The 25,295-nt window shown below is 37.0% G+C and overlaps 3 protein-coding genes across 7 annotated transcripts in view; all 3 read right to left on the bottom strand.

Annotated features, from left to right (window-relative positions):
• Window positions 1–795: 795 nt before the first annotated feature.
• Window positions 796–14,007, bottom strand: LOC18426113 (Cyclophilin-like peptidyl-prolyl cis-trans isomerase family protein). Of its 2 annotated transcripts, XM_088858512.1 has the most exons (8): window positions 13,841–13,938; window positions 11,615–11,638; window positions 11,382–11,469; window positions 2,667–2,751; window positions 2,428–2,520; window positions 2,065–2,097; window positions 1,279–1,335; window positions 796–1,125 (listed from the first exon to the last, which is right to left on the bottom strand). In XM_088858512.1, exons 4-8 carry the CDS (start codon window positions 2,676–2,678, stop codon window positions 1,015–1,017), a joined length of 306 nt encoding a protein of 101 aa, XP_088714638.1. In that variant the 5' UTR covers window positions 2,679–2,751; window positions 11,382–11,469; window positions 11,615–11,638; window positions 13,841–13,938; the 3' UTR covers window positions 796–1,014. The 2 variants fall into 2 exon arrangements, with proteins under 2 accessions (XP_088714638.1, XP_011620386.1); XM_011622084.3 differs by lacking the exon at window positions 2,667–2,751 and having other exon boundaries at window positions 13,841–14,007.
• Window positions 6,712–7,601, bottom strand: LOC110006555 (acetolactate synthase 3, chloroplastic). The gene is given in 4 exon segments (XM_020662406.2): window positions 6,712–6,995; window positions 6,997–7,039; window positions 7,042–7,066; window positions 7,068–7,601. Coding segments are annotated over 4 exon segments (717 nt in total). The 5' UTR covers window positions 7,524–7,601; the 3' UTR covers window positions 6,712–6,802.
• A 3,918-nt stretch (window positions 14,008–17,925) lies between the features above and the next one.
• Window positions 17,926–25,295, bottom strand: part of LOC18426115 (plant/protein (DUF810)) — a 42,112-nt gene continuing 34,742 nt past the window's right edge. For all 4 annotated transcript variants that reach the window (XR_016049578.1, XM_088858533.1, XM_006832781.4 and 1 more), the window contains exons 20-27: window positions 25,001–25,179; window positions 23,880–23,964; window positions 21,253–21,363; window positions 21,065–21,171; window positions 19,305–19,382; window positions 19,092–19,187; window positions 18,433–18,528; window positions 17,926–18,318 (exon numbers count right to left, since the gene is read on the bottom strand). Coding sequence is in view for 3 of the 4 variants with exons in the window: in XM_088858533.1 (XP_088714659.1) it covers window positions 18,130–18,318; window positions 18,433–18,528; window positions 19,092–19,187; window positions 19,305–19,382; window positions 21,065–21,171; window positions 21,253–21,363; window positions 23,880–23,964; window positions 25,001–25,179 (941 nt within the window). In the remaining variant the exon portion in view is untranslated. The remainder of the gene's footprint in view (window positions 18,319–18,432; window positions 18,529–19,091; window positions 19,188–19,304; window positions 19,383–21,064; window positions 21,172–21,252; window positions 21,364–23,879; window positions 23,965–25,000; window positions 25,180–25,295) is intronic.

The raw sequence follows: 25,295 nt of genomic DNA on the forward strand, positions 1-25,295 counted from the left end.
ACATATAAATTTACCATGCCCTCGAACATAAGAATAATTCGCTTCCTCCGGTTCTTTTCAACAAGAAAACCTGATTTTTACTCGTTAGGGACTACCTTCTTATACCCACTTTTCTAGTAATTGCACCCATCTATACCATTCCAAGTATTTCAAACCATTCATAGAGGAGTCATACCGAAAAACATTTATTATTGGAAAATGACATCGAGATTACGTACTACCAAGATCACAATCACCTTTAACCGTCATACATAATATTTAATATATACAAGCATGACAAAAAAATCGGGCAAATTATTTCAGATGTAGACTCCCTTAATAACAAAACCCATCAGTAAAATGTGAAGTCTAATAGCCAAAAGGTGAGCCAAATGTCAAGTCTAATGGCCAAAAGGTGAGCCAAATCTCAAGTCTTATAGAAGGGTCTCTACAACCTCTTGTACCAAAGGTAAATAGTCTCGCCAAATTCATCATTAGAGTTACACAAAATTAAAAAAACAAATATACGTGAATGGGTAATACATTTGACCATATTCCAACCTGATTTCCCATTAATGGCAAAAGAAAGTCAAAATCAAATTTCCCATATGTTTCCAACTGCCAAAGTAGAGTTGTAAATTGGTCAGGTCCAGGATAGTTGTAAATGGGTCGGGTCCAGGATGTGTTGATCCCAATCAGCGGGGTCAAGGGTAGACCTTGATCTGGCGTAGACCCAAGCTGGGTTGGCCCATTATCAACCCTACCTAAGAACCAAGTGCATCGAATCTCTTTAATTGTAAAGCTCTTGGACCAACATTTGTTCCAAAGATTCATTCCCAGTCAAAGTTTTTATCGAGTATTCACAAGTTCTATGTCAATATCATTGTTAGACATAGTGTGCAGTATATACACCCATAGTACCATCCATTAATTATAACTGCAGTCAAGGAATAACCCATCTAGAAACATATATCAGAAGGGCAAGACAACATGTTATCGAAAGAGTGTCTAAAATGCAAATTTTGGGTTGTGGTTTCACATTTCCCCACATTCAGCTATGACACAGGCAAGCTTTGGCCGGTTGTTAGGCCCCGTTGAGACGTTCTCGATTTTTCTAACCACCAAGAGGCCCTCTCCCAAAACTCTCTGCCACCATAAAAACAGATCAAAATTGAGGCACGAGAACGAAGATTGTACTTCAAATAAAGTACGAAATAGCATGCATCATTAACAAAAGAAACACCCTACTTGACAATTTATCAAGAGCAAAGAATATGTTAAGTTTTGTAGAGAACTCACCCCAAATACAACATGCTTATTGTCCAGCCAGTCACATTTTGCACACGTTATGAAGAACTGCAAAAAGTGAAGTTTCAATTATGATCCAAGGGGTGCATAAAAAGCAAATATTCCAACATTCAAATATCTACGGTGGAGGATAGCCTTGTGCAACTCCTGAGTAAGGTCCTGGCCAGGTTTTTTTGGTACTTTTGACTAAACCTTGCCAAAAATGAAGTATTCTGAATAAGGATGGTTAATTATCCAAATGCAAAAACAAAATCTTGATTTAAGTAATATTGTAAACACAACCTGTGTGTGGTGTACTATATATGGTACACCACACAGAGGTTGTGTATAGTATCATCATCATCATCCAAGCCTTGTCCCAATTTTTTTTTTTTACGAATCGCCTTATCCCAACTATTTAGAGTTGGCGGAATCTTGTTCCACCATTCTGCTCTATCAAAGTTATGAATAATATATACTTTTTTTAATATGGAATGCAAATAGTCCCTTTTTTCTATTTCTTTATCATTTAGAATGCAGAATCTCAACTTTATTTTCTAATTTATGTGTATTCAATCTGGGAAAGAAATCATTGCTTTCTTTCCATTTCCAAAAAATTGAGGATTTGTGGGGTCACTTTGAAAATCATCAACAATTATGCCATTATAAATAAAATATTCAGGTGGTCATCATTGCACAACCAAATGAAGGAACATTCTCATGGATATCTCATCTAACGAGGCATTGAATTCATAAAGGAAACACAAAGAAAATGACATTACAGGAAATTGGAGTTACCTGGCATCCATTAGTGTTTGGCCCACTGTTTGCCTGGAAAGAAACAAACAAGAATATAGGTATACCAATCAATTTTTTCTGTTTTTATGAGAAATTTGGGTACATTTCCAGTTTAATTAGTGAGGTGAAAGCATGCCACAATCCAATCAAGTATGCATATAACTCCAAACAGCATCCTCTGTCCACTACTGACAATAGGCAGTGAAGATTAAACTTAGTTGTGCCCATATGTACAGTAAATCTCCTTCATCCATCATTGGAAATAAAAAACAGACGCTTCTTTGAGGCTGCATGCCATGCTCATTGGATTATGGTGCACTTTCTCAGTAGGATATGAAAAAAGAGACAAATGCAATTGCATACCATTGAAAGGAGACCAGGACCTGTATGCTTTGCAATGAAGTTTTCATCCTCAAGCTTGCTTCCATAAATACTCACACATCCACTTCCATCCCCCTGCAAAATCATGGACTCCAATATTAAATAGAGTAAGAAAATAAAACTCAGGGGAAGTATACCATATCCAGTGGTGTATGGTATACACTAGTCCAGACAGCATCCGCCATCTGTTCCCAATGATGGAAGGTGGAGATTAACTCTACCTGGGTGAGCATCCCCCTACAATGGCAATCTCCGCAGTCATCATGGGGAACAGATGAACGCGGGGTCCATTCATACTGTCTATACCTGTTTACATGTCAGAAAAAAGAAAATCATCAGGAACAAATGATGAATGCCCTTCGGAGTACCGTAAACGGCATTCCATTTGGCTATTGTATAGCTTCCCTAAAATTCAATCTGGACAAGTATGGCAGACAACTGACGCTAATATTTTTCAGCTTATGTCCTACATTATTAACTTATAGAAAGGCAGAGAGAAGGAAGGAAACCACAAAAAAGCCCATAGTTTGTATTCCAATGCTTTGTTTGGAAAAGGTATTGCCTTGTACATCTATTGGCTTATGGGAGGTCTCAATTGCCTTTCGAGAGCACTATAAGTTGAATAAAAGGGCTTTCAGATATAATGCAAAATACCACTTGGTTTGGCATTTTGCATTAGGGCATGGGATTTCGTCTCACAAACCACAAAGTCTTGACCATCAACATCATCTCACACATTACGCCACATAATATATTATGTAGGAGCTTCCAAACACAATTATTTGATTTCAACTGAAACTCCTTGTACAGTTTGAGCTGAAAATTAGTACTTGCAACTGTAATGTTGCTAATAATATAGTGGACTATTTACATGCTTATTATGTTTCATATTGCACATACATGCTTATAAAACTTCCACCTTTCCCTATCTCCAAATGGTTTTATAATGTGATACATGCTATCCAAGGTAGTACGATTTGGTAATAGTTCTACTTTTCTTTACAATTTGAAAATGCCAGTCGTATGACCTCTATGGACAACTATTGCATTGTAAGGGTTATGAAAGAAATGGAAATGTAGGTTCCCCAAAGGATCTCTGTGTCTTAGAAACCAATGATGCAACAAACCGATTAACGATCGTCTTATAGAAGTTCACTAAAGAAAGTTGCAGCCTTAACTCCCCAAAGCAGTTATACCTTCAAGAGTCATCCATGTGATGGCCAAATTTATGGAGTTGTGCGCATCCCAGCTAGTCACCTTGTGCCACGTGCCACATAGGATGTAGATGCTTCAGAAAAGAAAGGAGTGGGTGCTCTACCATTTCTATAACCTTGATTACATCTTAGTTCTTTAGGCATCTCTTTTTACAGTTGTACTATTCTGATTTTATTCACTAAAACAATCACCGCCTTCCGTCAGATTAAATAAATAATTAATTAATTATAAAAAAAACTTCAACAGTTAACAATTTCAAAAACAAACTTTGAAGAGCTGCAAAGAGTGAAGATGGATAAACTCGAGGAGCTTGGTTGAGGGATGGTGACCCCTTTCAGAATCTCGCCCAAATAATCTTGGAGCCAGAGCCCGAGCTTGCTCCCCCCATCAAGGGATCTTGATCCCTGATTAAAAGGAATTGCAACCCCCACTAAAATTAGAGTGTAATCCTAATTTGAAGGGATCTCTATTCCATGGGGAGTTTCAAAAGTTTTTGAATGTTGAACCCAGAGTCTTTGATTCTGTGATATTTTTTGCATTCTAATAATATCCTAGCTAACGACCAGCTATTGATGTTCTTTTTTCTCCATTTTCATAGTCATGGGTTGCGTCAACAGTTGTGAACCAGTGAGCCAACTAAGAATTACCAAAGTTGGCTTAGACCTAGGGGCCCCAGGTTCTGGATGTCCCAGATTGGCGAATCGCCAGGGTTGTCCAGAACCAACTGGTTCATGGTTGATTCCTGAAAAACATACATTACATATTTATTTAATTATCATTTTAATAAAATAATACACAGCTAGTCTATCCAGGCCAAGCCAATCTGTACTCAAGCAGTATTCATATCTTAGCAGGGACAATATGTATTCAAGCTGAGCTAGCCTTTCCTGAAGTAGTCAAATATACTATTCCTATTCCTAGCTAGGCAACTAAAGATATGTCTTTCGTGTAGTTACTCTAGATCTGATATTCGATATGCAAAACGTGTTTCCCTTGACATGGCAGGTTAAATGAAATATCTTTCCTATTTCCTTGAGCGTATGAGCCGAGTCAGTCGTCGATGAAAGGGTAGGTTATCAAAAGTCTTCGAGTAAAGTCAAAGTACAAATGTCTGAAAGAGCTCTATTGCTATTTCTTGGGTAATCCACATTGATGTAATGAAAGCAAAGGGTCCACCACAATGACAGAACGACCCGAATAATTGACCTGTTTACCAAGTAGAGTATCGCAAATCTTCCATCTTGCCTTCAATTACATCTGAAAAAGACTTGTAAACTTTATTGTGACTGTCCCTCATTGGTTGTCTACGTATCTCATTAGCAAGAAGGGATGAATGTCTCAACAGTTCAAAGAGTCGGTCTTGAAAACCAAAGTATTGATAAGAATACCTGGGGGTTTGAATTCCTCTCCATTCGCAAGATCATAAGTGATCTCTTGTGTTCTCTATAGATAAAAATGAATTGTACCGACTCGACTGATATGATGGTGGTAGATAGTTGAGGTTCTGGTGACCTGGTCTTATCTCACAGTTGGAACAAGTACGAGGGTATCTTCCATTCCTCCTGCTGAACTTCCACTCCATCCTCCCATTGTTGCAACACAACACAGGTTGGTTGCTCTATCACATTGAGGAGGTATACTTTGAGAACTTCTTAGGTTCGAACAGACACAAGCCTATCAATAAATCTCTCTTCTATCTTGATTGAGAAGCCCACTTGGAAGCTTGGAGATGTTTTCTGTTTCATCATCATTAAAAACTTGTCCGGACTATTTGGGGTTTTCTGATGTTTTCTATTTGCACTCCACCAAATAAAGTTCTAATTTGGGTGAAGGGAGTATGACTGCTCTAGTGCTGCTCCTCACTTGCTCTGCTATGCATACAAGCAACTCGCTCTTTAGGGGGCAGCTACCACTGGCAAAGCTCGTTGCTACGTGGAGTAGACTGAACGAGCTAGGGATGATCGGACCTTGGAGCTCTTTTCGCGATACGTTTCTGGTGGAAAATCCTGGTCAGCATGATAGGGATCTACCCCGCTTAGAGTACGATGGCAAATCCAATGGCAAAGAGCTATCAATAGCAGATTGGGAGTGTATAGTTCAGGTTGGAGATTCATATTCAGTTGATGCATCATTTGGAGCAAGACCGGCACCCTTGAAATTCTTTCTCACACACACACAGCCCCATATTTACAAGGGGCAGAATGTTGGGCCGACAAAAAACAATATACCCATAGAATAAGTGTAGCAAAGATGAGGATGTTGAGATGGATGAGTGGCAAAACAAAAAGGAATAGAATTCGAAATAAATCTATTCGAGAGAATTTACGCGTGAAACCAATAGACAATAAAATGAGAGAGAGTAGACTTAGGTGGGTTGGCCATAGGTGTGCCGATCAAGTACAACACCTGTTATAAGAGGTGCAAGTTAGTTCAAGTGGAAGGACTGAAAAAGGCAAGGGGTAGGCCCAAAAAGATGTGATTAGAAGTAATCCAAAAAGATATGGGGACTTATGGCATCACTGAGGATAAGGCCTATAATAGAGCAGAATGAAGAACCATGCATGTAGCTGATCCCAATTAATTAAGAAAAAGGCTAAAATGATGATGATGATGATGACACACACGGCCCCTTATATGTGTAGTACATATAACAAGTCACTCGTTGAACGTCGCTCCCAAGTTACAAAGCTTCAGTTATGGGTCAATTGTAGGCTCCTGCTCTTGCACCTTGCCCTGCTCCAAAAAACTTAGGATGGATAATTTGGTCATTCATACATTTGTTAAATTCAACTTCACTTTTGCCAGACACCCTTCCTCCTTCCAATGCTATATTGTTAACAAACTCACTAGGTATAAGTAAATTTATGGGAAAATATCTCCATACCCCTTATTTTTAGGTTTCATTTCACAATAGACCCAAAGTTTTAATATCTTGGAGGCATAAAAATTATATATGTTATTTCTTCTAACCCCCTGAGCTAATTTAAACCTGTTTTTTTAGGCCAAATAAATCTAAAAGGACATGCCTTTTCCAAAAGCCATCCTCCCAAACTTCTCTATCTTTCTCTCTCTCCCCGCACGTCTTCTCTCTCTGTCTTTCCCATCTCTCTCCCCTCACTCTCTCTCCTCCTGCTCTCTCTCTTCACGTTCCCATCTCTATCCCCTCATTTTTACGAGCTTCACAAAACCCACACTCCTTTCTCTCCATGAACAAATCGGACACACTCCTTTCTCTCTCCTCCAACAAATGATTCACCCCACATAAAGCCAGCCTGATATCAGCACAACGAGAAACATGGGGTTGCTTGTTTTTTCCCATCTCAGCTAGGTCTATGGACATGAACAATACTCGCCCTACTTGCAAAAGCCTCCAATTTTCAGTCACTCTATCATCAAATCTAACCCCCAAAAGCTAACAAAAGATCAGCTTTATCAACAGCATAATTTGCAAAAACAGCACCATGCATTCCTAACATACGCAAGCTGAGATCATTTGAACATGAATACGAACCCAACCCCATTAAAGTACTGGCAACTGGTATTCTAGTTAGCTCAACAAACCTCCTCAACTCCTCACTAGCATTCAAACAGCCACCCCCAACATAAAGAACAGGCCTTTTTGATCCCAAAATCAAACGTACAATCTGTTCAAGCTGAGAAAGTTCAGGATTTTTTGGCAACCGGTTAATATAACCATGAATTTTCATGGGTTGATACCAATTGGGCACCACCATTTGTTGCTGAATGTCTTTAGGCACATCGATCAACATAAGGTCAGGTCGACCCGATGAAGCTAAAAAGAACGCTTCTCTAACAATCCTAGGTATATCATCAACATTAAGAACAAGATAATTGTGCTTCATTATAGACCTGGTTACCTAGACAATAGAGGTCTCTTGAAAAGCATCAATTCCGATCATTCTTCGAGGAACCTGACTAGTAATGGCAACTAAAGGAACACTATCAAGCATTGCATCAGCTAACCCACTAACCAAATTGGTGGCTCCCGGTCCAGAGGTGGCTATACAAACACCCACCTTACCAGTAGATCAAACATAGCCTTCGACTGTAAATATCTCACCTTGTTCAAGACGACAAAGGACATTGCTAACGGTTTTGGACCTAGTCAGGGCCTGATGGATCTCAAGAGAAGTACCGCCCAGATAGGCGAGAACAGTGCTTCAAAAAGCACTAGGTGGCACCTAGGCGGTCGGGGGGTACAGGCCGCCCAGTGCTTAGGCGGGCGCCCTGAACCTGACAGGCCTAGTAGAATTTTGTTTTTTTTCTCTCTCTAAAATAGCCTCTAATGGGTTTTAGATTTCAAATGAACCTAAAACCCACAATTTTTCCCCTTTATTATTAGAAAATGACCCAAAAATACCCTCAAGGAGCCGCATTTCCACCCCTAGGAGGGGTGCAGGCCCCGGGCGGCCGCCTAAGCGGGTTCAGGCAGGTGCTCAAGGATATTCGCCTAGTTTGGCAGCCTAGGCTTGGGCGATGCACCGAGGCCTTCTGGACCGCTTAGGCGGCTACCTAGGCACCAGGTGGTCCGCTTTTTAAAATTATGGGCGAGAACATGTTGAACATTTTCTCTCTCTAGAGCTTCAACCAAAATGGCAGCTCCCTTTCGAGGCTCTTCATCAGCGAAGCGAGAGATGAAGCTCGAGGGCAAAGGGGAATGGAGGTTTTTTTGGTGGGTGGTCGGGGTTGCAGGGTCGATGGGGGGTTGGAAAGGACAACTTTTAGAGAGAGAGAGAATTTTTTGGGGTTGGAGTAGGCGGAGGAGAGAAAACGGTAGTGGTGGTGAGGTGAGGTGGGAGATTTTGTCTCTCTAAAGAGAGAGGAGAGCTTGGATAGGGAGAAAGTTGCAGTAGCCGCCATAGTTGAAGGGAGAGAAAGAGGGGTTGGAGAATGAAAGAGAGTAGGTTTTGAAGGGGAGTGAGCTTTCTATAATGGCGCTCTCATGCCCTCTTTCTCTTTCTACATGTGGCCACCACAAGCAAAGGCGAAAGACCCAAAAAGCATAGTGAGAGGCAGCTAAGGGGACAGATTTTGAAGGGAGTGCCGGGCCTAAGATTTCTCTCTCTCCTCTTTGGTGTTACTTTAATGGCGTTTGCAGGGGTTTCAGCCATGGCCATGGCCTCCTCTAGAGAGAAAGAAGGGCTTCATGGAAGTGAGAGTTACCCGGAGGAGAGAGAGAGGTGTTTGGAGAAACACGGGAGGAGAGAGAGTGAGAGAGATGCAGGAAGAGAGAGAAAGAGAGACGTTTAGGGTATATAAGTGAAGAGAGAAAGGATTGGGTTTAGGAAGAGCATGTCTTTCTCACATTTATTTAGGTTAAAAATAAGTTTAAAGTGGCCAGGGGGTTAGAAGGTATCTTTTGAAACCTTGGGTTTATCAATAAATGAAACCTAAAAATAGGGGCTATGGAGATATTTTCCCTAAATTTATCTTTGATGGTAATAATGAATTATAGTAGTTATTAATTAAGTTTGTCAATTTTGACACCAATGATAGTTCCAAAGTCGTAGCAACACTTTGAACCCCATCAAAATTGAATTAAACAAACATCTTAATTTGTTAACAAATAGGGTTTCAAGGAGTAAGGATGGATGATCCATGGGGTTCAAACTTTCTGCAAGTTTGTTAAATTCAACTCTGATAGGGGTTGAAATTTTCAGAAAGTAGCTTGGGAATAGATATGAGAAGGTGAAGTGGTTAGATGTTACATTACGATGCTACGATCGTCTCAAATCACGTTAAGAAAGCCTCTGAGGTAGAGGTAATAGTAGTCCTATAGGGTGTCAGAATGACAACTGACGTCTCAGGTTAAGAAATGAAGCAAACTGGGCCATTTGAATTCTGAGTTCTCTCTAATTATAATCAAACGGCCTAGGGAAACTCATTCATTCCATAGAGGCCATCTGATTCTTAAGAAGGAATTCGAGAATCGGCAATGTTTTGTTAGCCATCTCTAATCACGAACATCGTGAAGCCAAAAGGAGGTTGATGCCCGAGTGAGTTTGTTATTGGGACGACTCGCATTGGTACGAGGTCTAGATTCCACTTAGACCTCCACATACAATTATTTTTTGTATTTTCCAGTTATTCTTTACTAGAAACTTCAATGACATAAAAGACACTCATGATTCAACGCAATCTAAGGATAACAAGCACAAATCATAGTCACTATCCTATTTTTCAAATAACTAGAACTCCTAACGTGTTTTATAAGAGCCTACAACACTAGACACGTTATATCATTATTGAAAATCATTTCACTCGAGATTCAAAATAATAATTATTTAGCATATATAATATAATAATAAGGGCGTTTCAATGCCTTTTACTAGTATGCAAGTTTTTCAAGATATTCTACATATATTAAGTTACAATTAGGGGTAGGACAGGTGACCACACAATCGCACATGCACACACGAGAGAGACAGAGTGTGTGTGTTTAGGGTGTGGGTGTGGCAGTTTGAAAAGTCAAGGGATTTTCCTTTTCAAAGTTCAAGTACAGATAAGAAATTCATGATTAGATAAAGATATGAAGGAGAGATTGTAGTATGTAATTTCATCAGGGACATAAGGACTATGTTTAAATAAATATAGTCAAGTTTAGATAAAAGATATAGGGGAAAGATTGTAAGGTATAATTTTCTTTGAATATAAGAATTTGACTAGGGATAGAGATGGAGGAAAGATAATGATAAAATCAAAATAAGATCCTAGAGGAAAGAGAAGCATGTAGAGAGAGAGAGAGAGAGAGAGGTGGTGCAGAAGAAGAGAGATTTGGGGGATGGGGAGAAAGAGAGAGGCATGAAGAGAGTGAGTGAGAGAAAGGGAGAGAGAAAGAGAGAGAGAGAGAGAGAGAGAGAGAGATTAGGAGATGAGATCTACAGAGTGAGCCAATCCATATGAGCCTCTCTTTCAGCATTTACATCATCATTTACTATTGTACTTTTATTTTTATTTCTTTCTTTTAACATTAGTTTTATGCAATTCATTATCTTTTGGGGTTCTCTACATTGCTTTATTTATAATTTTTGTTTTCTTGGGTCCAAAGTCTTATACCAATAAATTGATTGTGTAGGTATTCATCTATATAAAGAGAAATAAATAATCATTCAAAAACCTACTTTATGATAGATGGACTTATAGTCCTTTTGCTAAATATGTAGTCATTTTTCAGATTTAAAAGTCATTTTATTGATTTTATTTTTATGAACCTAGCAGGAGGAGATTTCTTTCAAACGAATAATCCTAGACATCCCATAGATTCCATTAATCATCATGTTCTATCTATATTATTTCCTAATTTTTGTATTTTAAAATAAAATTAATTTATATTATCTTCTGATGCTAAATGCATTTGATATACACATCAAACAAGCACTTGACTATCTATAATCATGCTTGCATGTTTTTAATAACCCAAACAATATAGACTTGTAACAGACAAGACAATAATTAAAAAAAAGAAATGAACCAAATTCTCACAGAGATTTTGTTCTAGTTAACATAGCCATGAATCAAGAATTCAAAATACCAAATATGCCTATTGAAGAGTTCTCCATAGGCTTGGACCATGGAAAACTAACTTAGCTACAATATAAGTGGGATTTTTTTATCAAGGGATGGATTCCATGCCTTTCGAAAAATTAATAGAACTGAAACGAAAAACCAATCATTGAAGCATTTTTACAATTATCACAAACCTTCAGAAAATCACCAGCTTGGATCATAAAATCCTTGATAACCCGATGAAACTGGCATCCTTTATATCCAACTGGAATTCCTGCTTTCCTGCATATTAATCCCAATAATTCATGAAATAAATGTTTAAAGAATTTCCAATAGATTGAAGGAAATCTGATAAACCCAGTGGCCTAATTGGATTTAAAGAATGAAGAGACAATACGAAATGAGAAGACAGAATATTTTCACATACCTATATTCACCAGTGCAGAATTGCCTGCCATCACACAGAATGGGTTTCAGAAAATGAGCCAATGTTTGATATGAATAGATTACAGAGAAAGGGAAGAGTAAAAGTTCAAAATGATAACGCGGTAAAATAAAGAGATCAGCCTGAAGCTAAAATATTCTTGACACTGGCAATTTATTAAGCTAAACTACTCACAGCATTTTTAATATGTATAGGCTTCCTCAGAGCTTCACAGACCATTATTGAAAGGGAAAATAAACCATACAGAGCCTGTGAATGATACTGTGTATGATCCATTATACATAACTTGGCATCCACAACCCCTACTCAAGGATAGCTGGTGGAAATGACTCTCTGATGGAAATCCACCACGGTGATCTCCACCATTCATCATTGAGAACCAATATGGCCGGAGGGTCAGAGTTCTATGGGCCCTTTGGGAGGGACAGGCTAGTCCAGGGCCAGGCCTTTATATTTGCTTGGCACCAGGCCGGACCAAAAACTGCCCATGCCAAGATATGCCGGGATGATCTGCTTGGCCCAGGCCTGGCCCTATTGGTCACATAAGCTGGCCATGGCCCAGGCTTAGCCAGAGCACTTGGTCCATCACCAGGCCTAAACCTACAATGGATGCTTTGGCTATGCATTTTTTTTGGGTGCGTCAGTGGGGAGAGGGCCCCTACCCTTGGTAGGAATTGAGCCTAGGACGTAGTGTTGCAAATCGTCAAGCACTAACCAATTAAGCCCGAGCTCTTTTCCTAAAAATAGGCAAATCAGTGGGGATTTGGACCCCTACCCTTTGGTGAGAATGGAGCCTGAGACTTCATCATAGGGAGCCTGAGACTTCATCATAGGGCTTGATGGTAATACCGCCAAGGCCCTAGCCCATTCTCAAAAGGTTGAGATGAGGACTTGATCTCAAGACCACTTAGGGAAGCACCGGCAAGAGCAGGAGAACTAACCGTCACACCATTCAATGCCTAAATAACCAGCTGTTGGAGTGTATTCTTATCTGTGTGTTATTCATTCAAATGGAGGGCTCTTCTTTTTGCCTTTTGAAGGATAATTTAAATGAGAACTAAGCGGGGTGCATCATGCTTTGGCTATGTATCATATATGAATTGTGTGTGGTACAATTACTCGTATCGATTAAGTACCAATGAATAAGAATCATACGATTTTTTCATTAGAATGTAATTAGGCCAAAATAATTCTACTGTTTGATTATAAACTAGACAATAGACCACAGATGGACAGTCATTTTAATTTTTCTTTTTCTGTTTAAGGAACCAGAAGGTATGATAGTTTTGGTGCAGACACATATGATGTTACTTATACCTGAAGCTTGACTCAAATCAACAAAACTTCGCCCAAAATTGAGGGAACTTAATACAAAGTCGTGAATATTCATCAGAAAAGAGGAACTAGAAAAGTATTATAATTATATAATCCCTGCATTAGATCTTCTAAATAGATTCATATGAAACTCATTAAAGTTATTCATACATCCTCGCAATTTCATCTTTTTATTAAACTTATCGTTTCAGTATCTTATAAATCAGAAATTGGAAATCTGATTTCTTTCTCATTTTTCTTTTTTCCTTCTTTCGTACAGTGAGTAAAGCTAGTCTCACTCAGTCGAACAAGTGATGAAAACATACCATAATCCCAACCAGTGATCTGAATCAATAACAACATTATTAAGTACATACAATTTATGTAACTTTCCTTTAGAAATTTGATGACACGGCCAAATCTAGCAGGATTAAGTTGAAATCTCAATGATTATATAAACAACAAACTAAAATATATAAACAACAAGTACACTCACATGTTACAGAGCTTTGATACTTATCAATGTACGGAACTGAAAAATATATTTCCTACATAAAAATGAAATCAACACTGTGTTTCACAGGTAATGAACAAACAAATTCATTCTTTTAAATGAATAACCACAAATCAAAAGTTATAAAGCTTACTCATCCTCCATATAAGAAAGCGGCAACATATTTCCTCAAACCAAATAAATCAAATTGATTTTGCAGAGAACTAACCAGAAAACAAAATTCAGAAGTAACAATGATCTGATTCTCCTCAGTGGACAAAACCCACAACTATTCGTGCCCAAAATCATGGAACTCAGTTGGGTTTTGCATCGAATAAAAACAAGAAAGCAATTTAGATCAAATTGTTTGAAGTATCATGGAGACTGAGAGAAAATGGTACCTGAAGTTTTCGGCTGTTTTCGGGATAATGTCAGCAAAAAGCTCCATCTTAATCCTGCCAGCTGGGATTGAACCAATGGTTATATCAAAGAAAACAATGGGATTTTTAGGGTTTGGGGGCCTGAGGTGCCATTCCACTGGTGCAGAAGCCATTGGAACGCAGGGCCTGAGAAGCTGTCCCTCTGGCGGTACTTAAGAAATTAAAATGACACTCCTCTTGATAGAAACAACATAACTTTCCACTTTATTTACAGAAATGCCTTGTTTGGACGCGCTCGTTGTTAATGTAAATCAGCGCGGAAAACTCGGACGAACCAACTCGGAGGCCGTGCACAGTATCCCGAGTTAGGTTGTCAGCCTTGGAGATCTCTTAAAAAAGAAATTCAAAAATTATAAAAATCAAAAAATATAAGAAATTTATTTGTAATATATTTCTAATGTTTTCTATCATTTTGGTAAATATTGAAAAATATTTTGGTTATAATTATTTTTATATTTTTCCCTTTTTTTGGATTATTTCTAAAATACTCCCATCACAAATTTATTTTTCAAAATCTGTTTTTTACGAATTTTTTATCCTCATTTAAAGTTTCTTTGTTTAATTTCACTTTAAGCATATTTTTCCTATTTGGTTTTTATTTTTTTAACACTTTTGCCTTGCCTGGACACGGGCTGAGTAACTTGAACCTAGCCCAAGTTACTTGGCTTGGGCATGGGCCAAGTCCCATCCCAGAATCGTGGTTTTGCACACTAATGTAAATTTACAATTACTATAAAATTGTATGGGACAATGAATTATTTGTTATTTGATAGAGTTCGTCACTATGTTATCTATAATAATTGTATGAGTGATTTTACATATAAGTTTATCTTTTTTAAAAAAAAGGTTATATTTTCTTCATTCGGAGTAATTTTGCTACAATCATATATCTTTAGCCAAAAATAATTAAAACTTACAAATACTACCTTGTAATATTACATAGGTGCATTTCTATAAGGTTGCAACCTTAAACTATCCAATTAGGTGCACCTCCAAAATTTATTATAACATGTAATTTTAGTATAAAAAATTCTTAGGATTATCTAAAAATTTTCATATCTAATTATAAAATTTTAAACTCCAAATATGGTTAAAATCAAGTAGATCTATAAATATGTGAAAATCTTGAAAATGGACGGTCTAGATAATGTGTTGCAAGGTGCACTATTTCTAGGACTCAAAATCTTTTTTTTTTTACATATATTCATACATCTCGATGTCGAGATGATCAATTAGATGATCTTTCAACATTAAAACAACCTTTTCCGATGGATTTTTGAGGTGCATATATAATTCCACATTTTAAGGTTGCAACCTTATATAAATTTTTCCCATATTACATAAGGTATATTAATTTCATATTAGATAGCATACCCCACATTAGTAGTAGTAGTAATAGATAGTACATATCAAACTACGAACAAAGTAATATTATATGCAATTGTATATAATGTGACTATTTATCTTTGATACAAGGTGGTCACAATTACTTACAACCATCCGATGTGAAATTGATAGTTTGGATGAGTCACAAAGTTCGAAAAATTTTATTTTGAAGTTTGAACTTGGTAATTGAAATAATTGCAGCCACACAATTTCATATCTGATGATCAAGATTAATGTGACCACTTTGTACCAAAGGTAAATGGCCTTATTTTATATTTTTCCATATTATATAGGGTATTAATTTCATATTTAAATGGTATATACCCCGGATTAGTAGCAGTAGTAATAGTGGTAGTGGGCATGAATCATGCGCTTGGCCCCTCCTCCACAATGGATCAAATGTAGTTGAATCTAGGGCCTGGGCCCTCCTCCACAATGGATCAAATGTAGTTGAATCTAGGGTCTGGGCCCTCCACAAGGGACAGTAGTAGTAGCAAATGAAGTTGAATAAAGGGCCTGGGCCCTCCGCAATGGATCCATATCCATCCACAAAATTTGGGAGGATTTCTTGGGACATACGGGATATACACCATTTTCAACTGTTTTTTGGCATAATGTTTAAATCAATGTTTTAAAAATCGTCGATTCGGCGCATAATCAAAATCAGTGTTTTAAAAATTACCGAATCGCCATGGAATCGGCCGATTCAAATCAACAAGGAATCAAAACCAGTGTTTTAAATATCGCCGAGTCGGCACGGAATTGGCCGATTCGAATCGAGAATCGATCATCTTTTGTCGGTTCTTTTGTAAAGCCGGGAATCGCTTGGTTCTAGAGAGGCGGTTCTTTTGTAAATCCAAGAATCGCCCGGTTCTAGAGAAGAACCGGCAATTCTGCACAGTAAACCACATTAAGACCCGCAGTCAAAGGGCAGGCAATTCTGCACAGTAAATCACGTCAGGACCTGCAGTCATAGGGCATTTACGTCAGGACTCGCAGTCAAAGGGCATTTACGTCAAGACCCGCAGTCAAAGGGTCGGCAATTCTACACAGTAAATCACGTCAAGACCCGCAGTCAAAGGGCATTTTTGTAAAATTTGAGCCTGCAATCAAAGGGCATTTTTGTAAAATTTGGAAAATTTTGAGGCAAAAATCTTCAAAGACCGAGAACCCACGAGGTCCTCGCAAGCTTCGCATGGCCCTAAGTTCTTTCACACATGTGTGCTCAGAATCCACACACTTCGTGCAATCTCATTGCTTCACACGCACTACAAATGGTGAGTACAAAGAACTATTTATTCATATAAATTTGCTTCTCTCTCTTCGATGTAGGACTATGTGAATAGGTCATACTTTAAAATGTTCATATATTATATATTTTGTTAACGATTTTGTAAACACTAAGTTGCACGTGTTATACCGGTTATTGCATGTCCTCATTGTGAGACGGATGCGGGTTTGACTCCTCTCGTTGACGAGCTGAATTTTTTTTTTCTTTTTTTTGTCAAATTATTTTCTTTTCCAAAAAATTAAAGGTTTTTTGTAAAAATAAAAATAAAAGGTTTTTATCAATTTCACTTTCTGTCAAATTTTTTTCTTATCAATAAAATAAAAAATTTCGTATAAAAAAATGAATTTTTTTGTCAAATTTTTTTCTTATAAAAAAAATTAAAGGTTTTTTTCTAAAAAATAAAAAATAAAAGGTTTTTATCAATTTCGTTTTTTGTCAAATTTTTTTTTTCTTATCTACAAAATAAAAACTTTCGTATAAAAAAAATGAAAATTTCTTTTCAATTCTTTTTCTTGTCAAAATAAATAAAAGGTTTTTTTCAAAAAAATAAAAAATAAAAGTTATTGTCAAAACAATAAAAAGCTCTTATAAAAAAAATACAAGTATTTTTGTCAAAAAAACCCATTTCTTATTTTTGTTAAAATAAGTTAATATTTTTGTCAAAAAAACTCATTTCTTATTTTTAAAAAAAATACAACTATTTTTTGTTAAAATAAGCTGATACAGAGAAAAAAAAACTCAATATTCATATAAAAAAAATGAAAATTAATAATGTAGTACCCTGATTTCTTATTGAATTCTTAAAAAACAACATTTATAATAACTTTTAATAAGTTTTTTAAATTTTTTTAAAGCTTAATCCGACAGATTCGACCGATTTTCGATCCGGCTAGCCGATTCACCCATCCGGATGAATTTTTGAGGTGCCCGATCCGGGTCAGTGATCTGTTTTTTAAACCGGGTTTATTGTTTCGGGCATTGCGTTTTTATTAAGAAACCATGAGTTTCAATATGTTAAACTCTTTCATTGAGAAAGCTTATTCCGTTAAGGGAGAGGTTTGTTTAAAGTGCGCACCTCAGGCGCCGCTATATTTTGCAAGATGTAAATCCGGAGACAAAAACTGAAATCCATGATCAATTGTAATTATAACATAGGCCAAGTAGATCTTTAAAAATATTGAAAATAGATGGTCTAGATAAATTTTTACCAAATGCACTATTTTTATGACTTGAAATTCTTTTTTTTTTTATATATATCCGCACATCTGAATGTTTTCCACCACCCAAATATTTTTTTTATTGGATTTTTAAAATGCACCTTACTTAGGGTTATAAAAAAAGTAAATGATCTCACAGTATACAATCCCAATAAAAAAGTAAAATCATTGCTTCAATAATTATTAACCCCCTCCACGAATTGACTGACTTTCAATTGTTCAGCCTCAATACAGATATAATGCCATCAAGAAGAAAAAAAGAAACTACAAATGAATAAATAAATAAATGACAAGCAGGCTACCAATCTGATTTGAAAGTTCTTTAAAGATGAGAACTTATAGATGATAAGAGCCCTCTAAGCAACAGATTTGGGTATTTTGAACTGTTTCTTGACAAATTGGGAGGCCTCTGGATCGCTTCTATGACACAAGACTCTGAGTAGAGTGTCGGGATCACCGGCAATTTTGCTCCTGCCAACCTGCAGGTTGTTACCGCTTGCCATTTCCTCGCTTGCGGACCTCAACCGATCAATAAGTTCTCGAGTCTGCATTTTAAATTTTAAAAGGCAGCAGGGTTAATGGATTTGCAGCATGAACGAATTGGCGCTCTCTCTCTCTCATGTCAAACAATTGAACTCTATATTTAGGAAGGGACAAACCTCAAGGCCATGCAATCTTATTATCTGAAGCACGGGCGCCACTAAATTATCAACTGTTCCACGTGGTAACCCGTCCCCACCAGATATAAAGAATTCCTGCAATCACAATAAACAGGAGTTCAATGGATGGAATTTGCGGTAGTACGCACCACCAGCTGTTAATGCCTAATATCTCTGAAATTCCATGAGAATCCTCCCTCACCCCACCTTGGTTTCATCAGAACCACTAAGCTCAGAAATAAAAAAAGCTACTGATTCACAACAGAAGGTTTTATTTCTGACCCACATAATATGTTCGATTAGGTCATAATCACTTCAAGACCTAGTGCTTTTCACCTTCCTATAAAGGCTGGTTGGTTTGGAGGGAGTAATTCAGAACATACAATTTCAATAAATGAATGTATGGTCTTTACTTCCATCACCATCCGACCAATTGATTGGACAGTGAACAACTTCGTTGTCACGGATTTTATTTTGACCATATGAATTGTGTTATGCTTCCCCTTATTTTTGTTTTTTATAATAGTTGTGCAAAACACAAACTAGCAAAGTCAGTTTGCATAGTCCACATGCATTGGAAGAAGAAGCATCTTTTTCTAGAAGGATACCAGTATTACAAAGAAACAAAGCTATTGAGAACATATACATATATTTTGTACCTTTAGGTTCTCTAGATCCTCTTCCAATACTTTGGAATCGCTTTGAACAAATACTCGCAATGGTCCCCCATCTAATATTACTCGAACCAAGCCATCCTGCCAAAGCAACAACAATTTAAGAAGTTATCTTTTGAAACTTCCACAAAAACTTTTATGAAATGCAAGTTTTGAAATCCAAGGTAAACAAACAAAAACATCAATATATTTACAAACCAGTGACGCTTGAAGAAGGGCTATGACAATGTGATCTCTAAGTGGGTCAACGATGACATCACATAGCTGAGCAAGTTCCTGAAGCCCAAAGTGATGAAGGAACATGATCAAGTAAAAAATTCACATTATAAAATAAAATTTTGAAAGGTTCAGTGTGAATTTATCTAAATGAGAATTTTTAATCTAATACCAAAGTCATAGCAATTAAAATAATTTTTTCATGCAAACAAAATGGGATAGAAACCTATTGAATGCTCACTTAACCAAAAGAAAGACCTTAATGAGCACTCTCTCATATTTCAAATTTTGTATAGATTCAGAACAATCTGATATTAATGTTATCATATACAAATGCATATCCCTATGCGTTCCTATTGCTTCAGAAGACATTTTCTTTGAACAGAAGGATTGGCTTACTCTATGACTTAAGCCACATTAGGTATCTAAATCATTATAACTTTGTGACTGTGAGAGAAGGGCAATGTCTTTCATCTCTAAGGATATGATACAATAATCAGGGAGAAATACAATGTAAGAGTAAACTGACAATAAAACACATGCTTGGAATACACTTAGGTACTTATTTAACACTCGACCAAACTCCCACCTCAATCTTAAGGGGCATTCAGAGCTTGTTTAGGGCATGAGCAGACAAGGAGTATGAATTTGAAACCTGGCCTCTTCTTTTACTCCTTCAGAAACACATAGAGAGACCTAGTTTATCATAACGTAAATGTAACCTATATTCCTCAACAGATTCAAGGTAATTGTTCATGGTCTAGCAAGTTGTGTATACTATCAGTGGCAAGTGCAGTAAAAACAATGCCAAAATGTCAAAAGCAGAGATAAATTAACCGTGATGATAAAAGACATGAGAAATGAGTGGACTTCGGCAAGTTAGAGGGTAGTTTAGCCCATAGTTACCAGCATCGCCTAGTTTGGTAGGCGATCCCTTCTAGGATCTCGATTTTGTTGCTCTTGGAAAGGATCTCTCAGGGATCTTGATTTTTAAATTTTGAGATCTCGATCCCCACCATTAGGGATCCCAGTTCCTGATGTTAGAGATTGAACAACCAAACTAATGATGTTCTTTGTTTATATCCAGCTAGCAGCACAAACTTACTTTTAATATAGTTGCATTGCTTGCTTGCTATAAATGATGAGATCTCTATTTAAAAAGTATACATAATCCTAGATTATCATACACTTTAAGGTTGATAGCAAGATCCTCAAAAATTTGAGATCAAGATCCCAAAAGGACGGGATCATCCTCAACTGGTTGAAATCTCAATCCCTAACATTTAGGGATCTCGATCTCAAACATGTGCATTATATGGATGGTGTTCCCAACCATAGGGATCTTCAAGCATTTCATGATCCCACGCTCGCAATCCCAATACCGTTCTGGCTCCCAATCCCAACAACTATGGTTTAGCCATTGCCATATTCTATTTAACCTGCTTCTGTAAGGAGATGTGTGTTATTTTCTTCTATGGACTCATTTTCCCAAGATTCCCGATGCTTTGGGTATTGCCTTAGAATCAATTATTATTGTTCTCTCCAACATTTGCTACCGTAGGCCAATTTCCTTAAGCCCAATTCAATCCTCGACCTCATTAGCATATATGTTCATCAAGATAGTTTTTGTGTATATGTGTGTGTGTGTGTGTGTGTATAATGTTGTTCGTCCACACTTCCACTACCATATTTGCTTTAGGAATTTGGATTACAATATATTTGTAATAGAAGCAAAAACTTACCGTATCAAGGGGCTCAATAAGCATTTCCAACCTGGATTGTGAGACACACGGTTTGTATAGGCCATCTATAAATTGCTCCCTCAAATCCCAAAAGATAATTTTAGTTCCTGCAACATCACAGGTAATGAGTGCTGTAAGGAAAGCAAATACTAAGGATAAATGTAAAAAAATTAACTACAGTACCATACCTGTGTACTCACAGATCCTGTCCATGGCAGCATTGATATCCTTTCTTGATCCATCAAATGCATCCATCTTTTGTGTTGTGATATCTCTCGCATTTTCATCAATTGACTTCCCTAGAAATAATTTTTGAGTAAGTAAAAGACCGTGTAGGACGCTGAAGAAAGACTATTTTTCTTATGCAAATCCATAAAGAAGCTTAAATGTGCCCCATTTAGATTTACTACTGATAAGGCATAAAACATCTGAGCCATCTCTATTCATCAAGAAGTTAACCTGCACATCACTTCGAATGCACAAGAAAATAAAAAAAACGTTCACAAATGTCACACTTCAAATGTAATTAAATGTTTTAATAATTACTCAGCTCATCTAATGTGGTGACATAAAACTAATCAAAATAGAAAGTCATACCCAATCCAAGGGTTTAGAAAAGGAATAAAACTATGAATTGAGTCAAGTGGCTCGTAGAAACCTTATGCAATAAAAAGCTTAGAAGACCCAATAGACAAAAAAGCTCTTATGTACATAAAGAATTTACTTGATTAGCACATACAGTCTCCCTCAGACTCAAACCAGATTAACATCGAGAATAGACTGCTTTCCCTAGGATCCTATGGTCAGCAAATAGTCACGGCTTCAGGGAACATGTTTACTCTCTGGTCAAGGGAGGGGAAACTTACAACCATGATACTGCTTAATGGCTGCTCTCTCAATGAGGAGGCCCATCTGAGTAGCACCCATCAAAGACCAGGTTATATGCAATCTGAGTAGCACCCACATTGCTGCCATGCAGAGGAGTTGGAGAAGAGATATGCACTCTCAGTTTATTATGTTAACGTTGATTTCATATGGCAACTAGGACTATGAATAGTTACAAAATTTTCCTCCTTGCACGGCATAATTGAATGGGAAAGGCAATAAACACACACAGCCTCATCTTTTGCATTTCTGCATACTTCAATCAACAAGACAGATTATGCCACTAATTTGATGTAAGTTCATGAGCCAAAACCAAACGACCAAGATACATCAAGATGATAGCAAACATGTACCAATATTATGAACAAAGAATGAAATGAAGTTATAATAATTAGCTGGGATGCATGTAAAAATATGGCGTGGCCAAGTCATGGTTACTTCTCAAAATTTGGAGGTCCAGCTTTTGCCATCTCAAAATTTGGAGGTCCAGTTTTTGCCAAAGCTCGCGTAAGAGTTGGGACTGAATAAACAGCCCTTACCAGAGGCAGAGCACCGACCTCAAACTTGATGCTTCCTTGATGCTGAGACTATTAACACTTCTAAGGGTGTTACAGTGTTATAGAGCTGCAGCATGTTAGCTGTTTCGACATCTAAGGGTGGCAAAATGCATTCATGCACGTGCACGGGCACATGCGTACACACACGTTTTGATAATAACCTTGTATCTAAAGATAAAAGCACACATCTATTCAGGCAAGTACACTACCAAAAGGGCGGTAGACATGTAACAGGAACAGGAAAGCGAAAAACAAGATAAGGAGACTGGGAAATGTATTCTGAACACGTAAATAACTCAACTCTCCTTCTTCATTCATTAGCCCGTCTGTGAACTAGTTATACTTTTAATAAATAAGATTGAAGGTGGACCAATGCTAATGCATGAAAGGGATATTTGTTTATCACTGTCTATTAGGAATGCAAATGCAATATGCATTAATGATTTACTTCAAAGCATCATACAGCACATGATTATATATATATATATATATTACAGATATTGCCAATGATTTGTCCATACACTATTCTACAAAGACATAATTTCAAAGCTCAAATTGTTTCTTGGAAATTAGTCCCCAAATAATTGGTTCATATGAACAACTCAGTACACCATATTTTGAGTATTGTTTGCCCAGCAAACATTTAAATAAATTGATGAGGGGGATTGACCTATTGTATTACAGACCATTTAACAAAACTTTGTGTTTAGACTTTTCAACTCATTTTGATTTCACCCTATTTAGATTTCACATTCTTCCCTTTGGAGGACACCAGACCAGGTGTGCATCAAACTCAATTTTAATGAGTGCGACCTTGGGATTCCAGGAACACCAATGGAATCCACTCCTCCTTTTCATGCTTCATCAGCATTGCCAACTCTAAGACTATGATGCATCAAAAGATTCATTCCAAATGGGGGTTCATCTTTGGTGGATTCTAGGAACATCATTCCCAGGGCATCAAGATCCTTCCTTCTCCTTGGCAGGTCAAGCATTTACTTGACTGACCTATGCGGGCCCATCTGTATCCCCTTTTCAGAATACGTTGCTGGAAGCCAATGCAGTTGCTGATGCGCTCACAAAAGACGGTGCCACCTCAGGGACTGCTAGAACCATTTAGGCAATTTCTTGAGCACTGTCCAACCTTTTCTGATTTTTTTCATATTTCCTTCCTATTTTTTGGTTCATTGTGACGCTGATATTGGATGCATAGAGCACTGACTTGTAAGACACATATTTCGCTTTAGTGTACATGTTTCATTTACAAATCCATAAATGTTAACCGTTGTTTAAAAAAGAAAAAAAAAAGATTTTTGAAATTATTGACTGGCACAGTATGGAACAAACTGAAGCATAACAGTTTAGAGTAATACTGATATTAAAAGTTTCTCGTGGCCTCTTCCTTGACCATCTTTCTCGAATGCTCTCTTCAAGTTTACTTAGATGGCTCACTGCATACTGTAACCATCAAAAGGAAACCATTAGATTTTCAAAGAAAGAGCAACACGAATTGTGGATATGGTAAAAGACTACACATGACATCCATTACATTAGCAGAGTTACAGGCATATTTCGTCCCATGTAGTATTATACTGTATAGTTCATAACAACATCCATAGAAAGCATCCTAGCTTGTGCAAATTGAGAATGCTACAATTGTACTAAAAAAAATGTCGCCCTTTTTGTGTGAGATGAAAACTAATAAAATAGCAGTTTTTATCCCACATGCAAGAATCCTGCATTTTGACCAAAAGACTTATTCCAGCCAATTTAGCAGTTAAATTTAAATACTGAATGTCTATCGGAAGGATTGTAATTTTCTGCTGTACTTCATCATGTGACACTATGACTTCCTGAGGCATATCTATAATTCGCGAAGAGAGTACATGGAGGTAAGCTTTCTTTACGGTTTTTGTCAAGTTTTCTTTATATGTATTTAGAGGGCTGTAAAGAAGCCATTCTTTCTCTCCAGAGTATAACAGCTTCCAAGAAAGAAAAAATATTAGAATAGTAATATAACATATGCCATGTAATGAGAGTCCGGCTGTTAGTATAGCATCAATAAACTTTCGTTCAAAATATGGATTTTTTATTACATGAAGTAGAGTTCATAAAAACCAACCTAGTACAACATTTCAACATCAAATCAAGAAAGCTAGAATTGGTTTTTGTCTTGAACATTTGGTAATCATCTTTTAATAGTTTTACACATCTGTACATGGATTAATCAAGATACTAAATTAATTGGGAATTCTACTTCCAAGAAATGAACAAGAATATAAGACTAACTACATAAGAATGACAAAAAAAGCACAAAACAAAGAATCTTTTAAGATTCCATATCTTAGATATGTTAGACATAAAGGACACAATTATAAGGCATCAAATAAAGATGCCAAAATATAATAAATGGAAACATGATATATAACATGGACAGGCAAAGAAGAATTTAGAGAAGTGTTTCAGTAAAAGAATCAATGGGCAATCAACTTACATAAAGAGTGTTCAGTCGAACACAGAGTTTGGAAGTAGATAACACATTAATTTGGCTAGACCTCCTTTCATCAGGCAACCGATGGTCAATTAATTTCTTTTTAGCAAAAGCCTTTATTCCAGCTTCTTTTCTGTATCTTGTAAGAATTGGCACAGGGGGTATCAGATCTTCTTTATTACCTGTATGAACATAAAGGAGTGCCATAAAAAACTCTGAAAAAAAGGAATTATACTAGCTGAAGTAATGTCTTGAATATATGTCAACTCTTGGGCAGAAGTTTCAGTGATACAAGAGT

The sequence above is a fragment of the Amborella trichopoda genome, chromosome 1 (assembly GCF_054954075.1).
Source record: "Amborella trichopoda isolate Santa Cruz 75 chromosome 1, AtrichopodaSantaCruz75HAP2 v2.0, whole genome shotgun sequence".
NCBI classification, from domain to species: Eukaryota; Viridiplantae; Streptophyta; class Magnoliopsida; order Amborellales; family Amborellaceae; genus Amborella; species Amborella trichopoda.

Bases quoted from the DNA above. Each gene is read 5' to 3' on its own strand.
- LOC18426113 (XM_011622084.3), bottom strand. From the start codon at position 13,992: ATGGCTTCTGCACCAGTGGAATGGCACCTCAGGCCCCCAAACCCTAAA. The intron at 1,336-2,064 runs GTAACTCCAATT...CACTTTTTGCAG, and splicing joins CAAACACTAATGGATGCCAG to TTCTTCATAACGTGTGCAAA. The intron at 1,126-1,278 runs GTGAGTTCTCTA...TTATGGTGGCAG, and splicing joins ATAAGCATGTTGTATTTGGG to AGAGTTTTGGGAGAGGGCCT.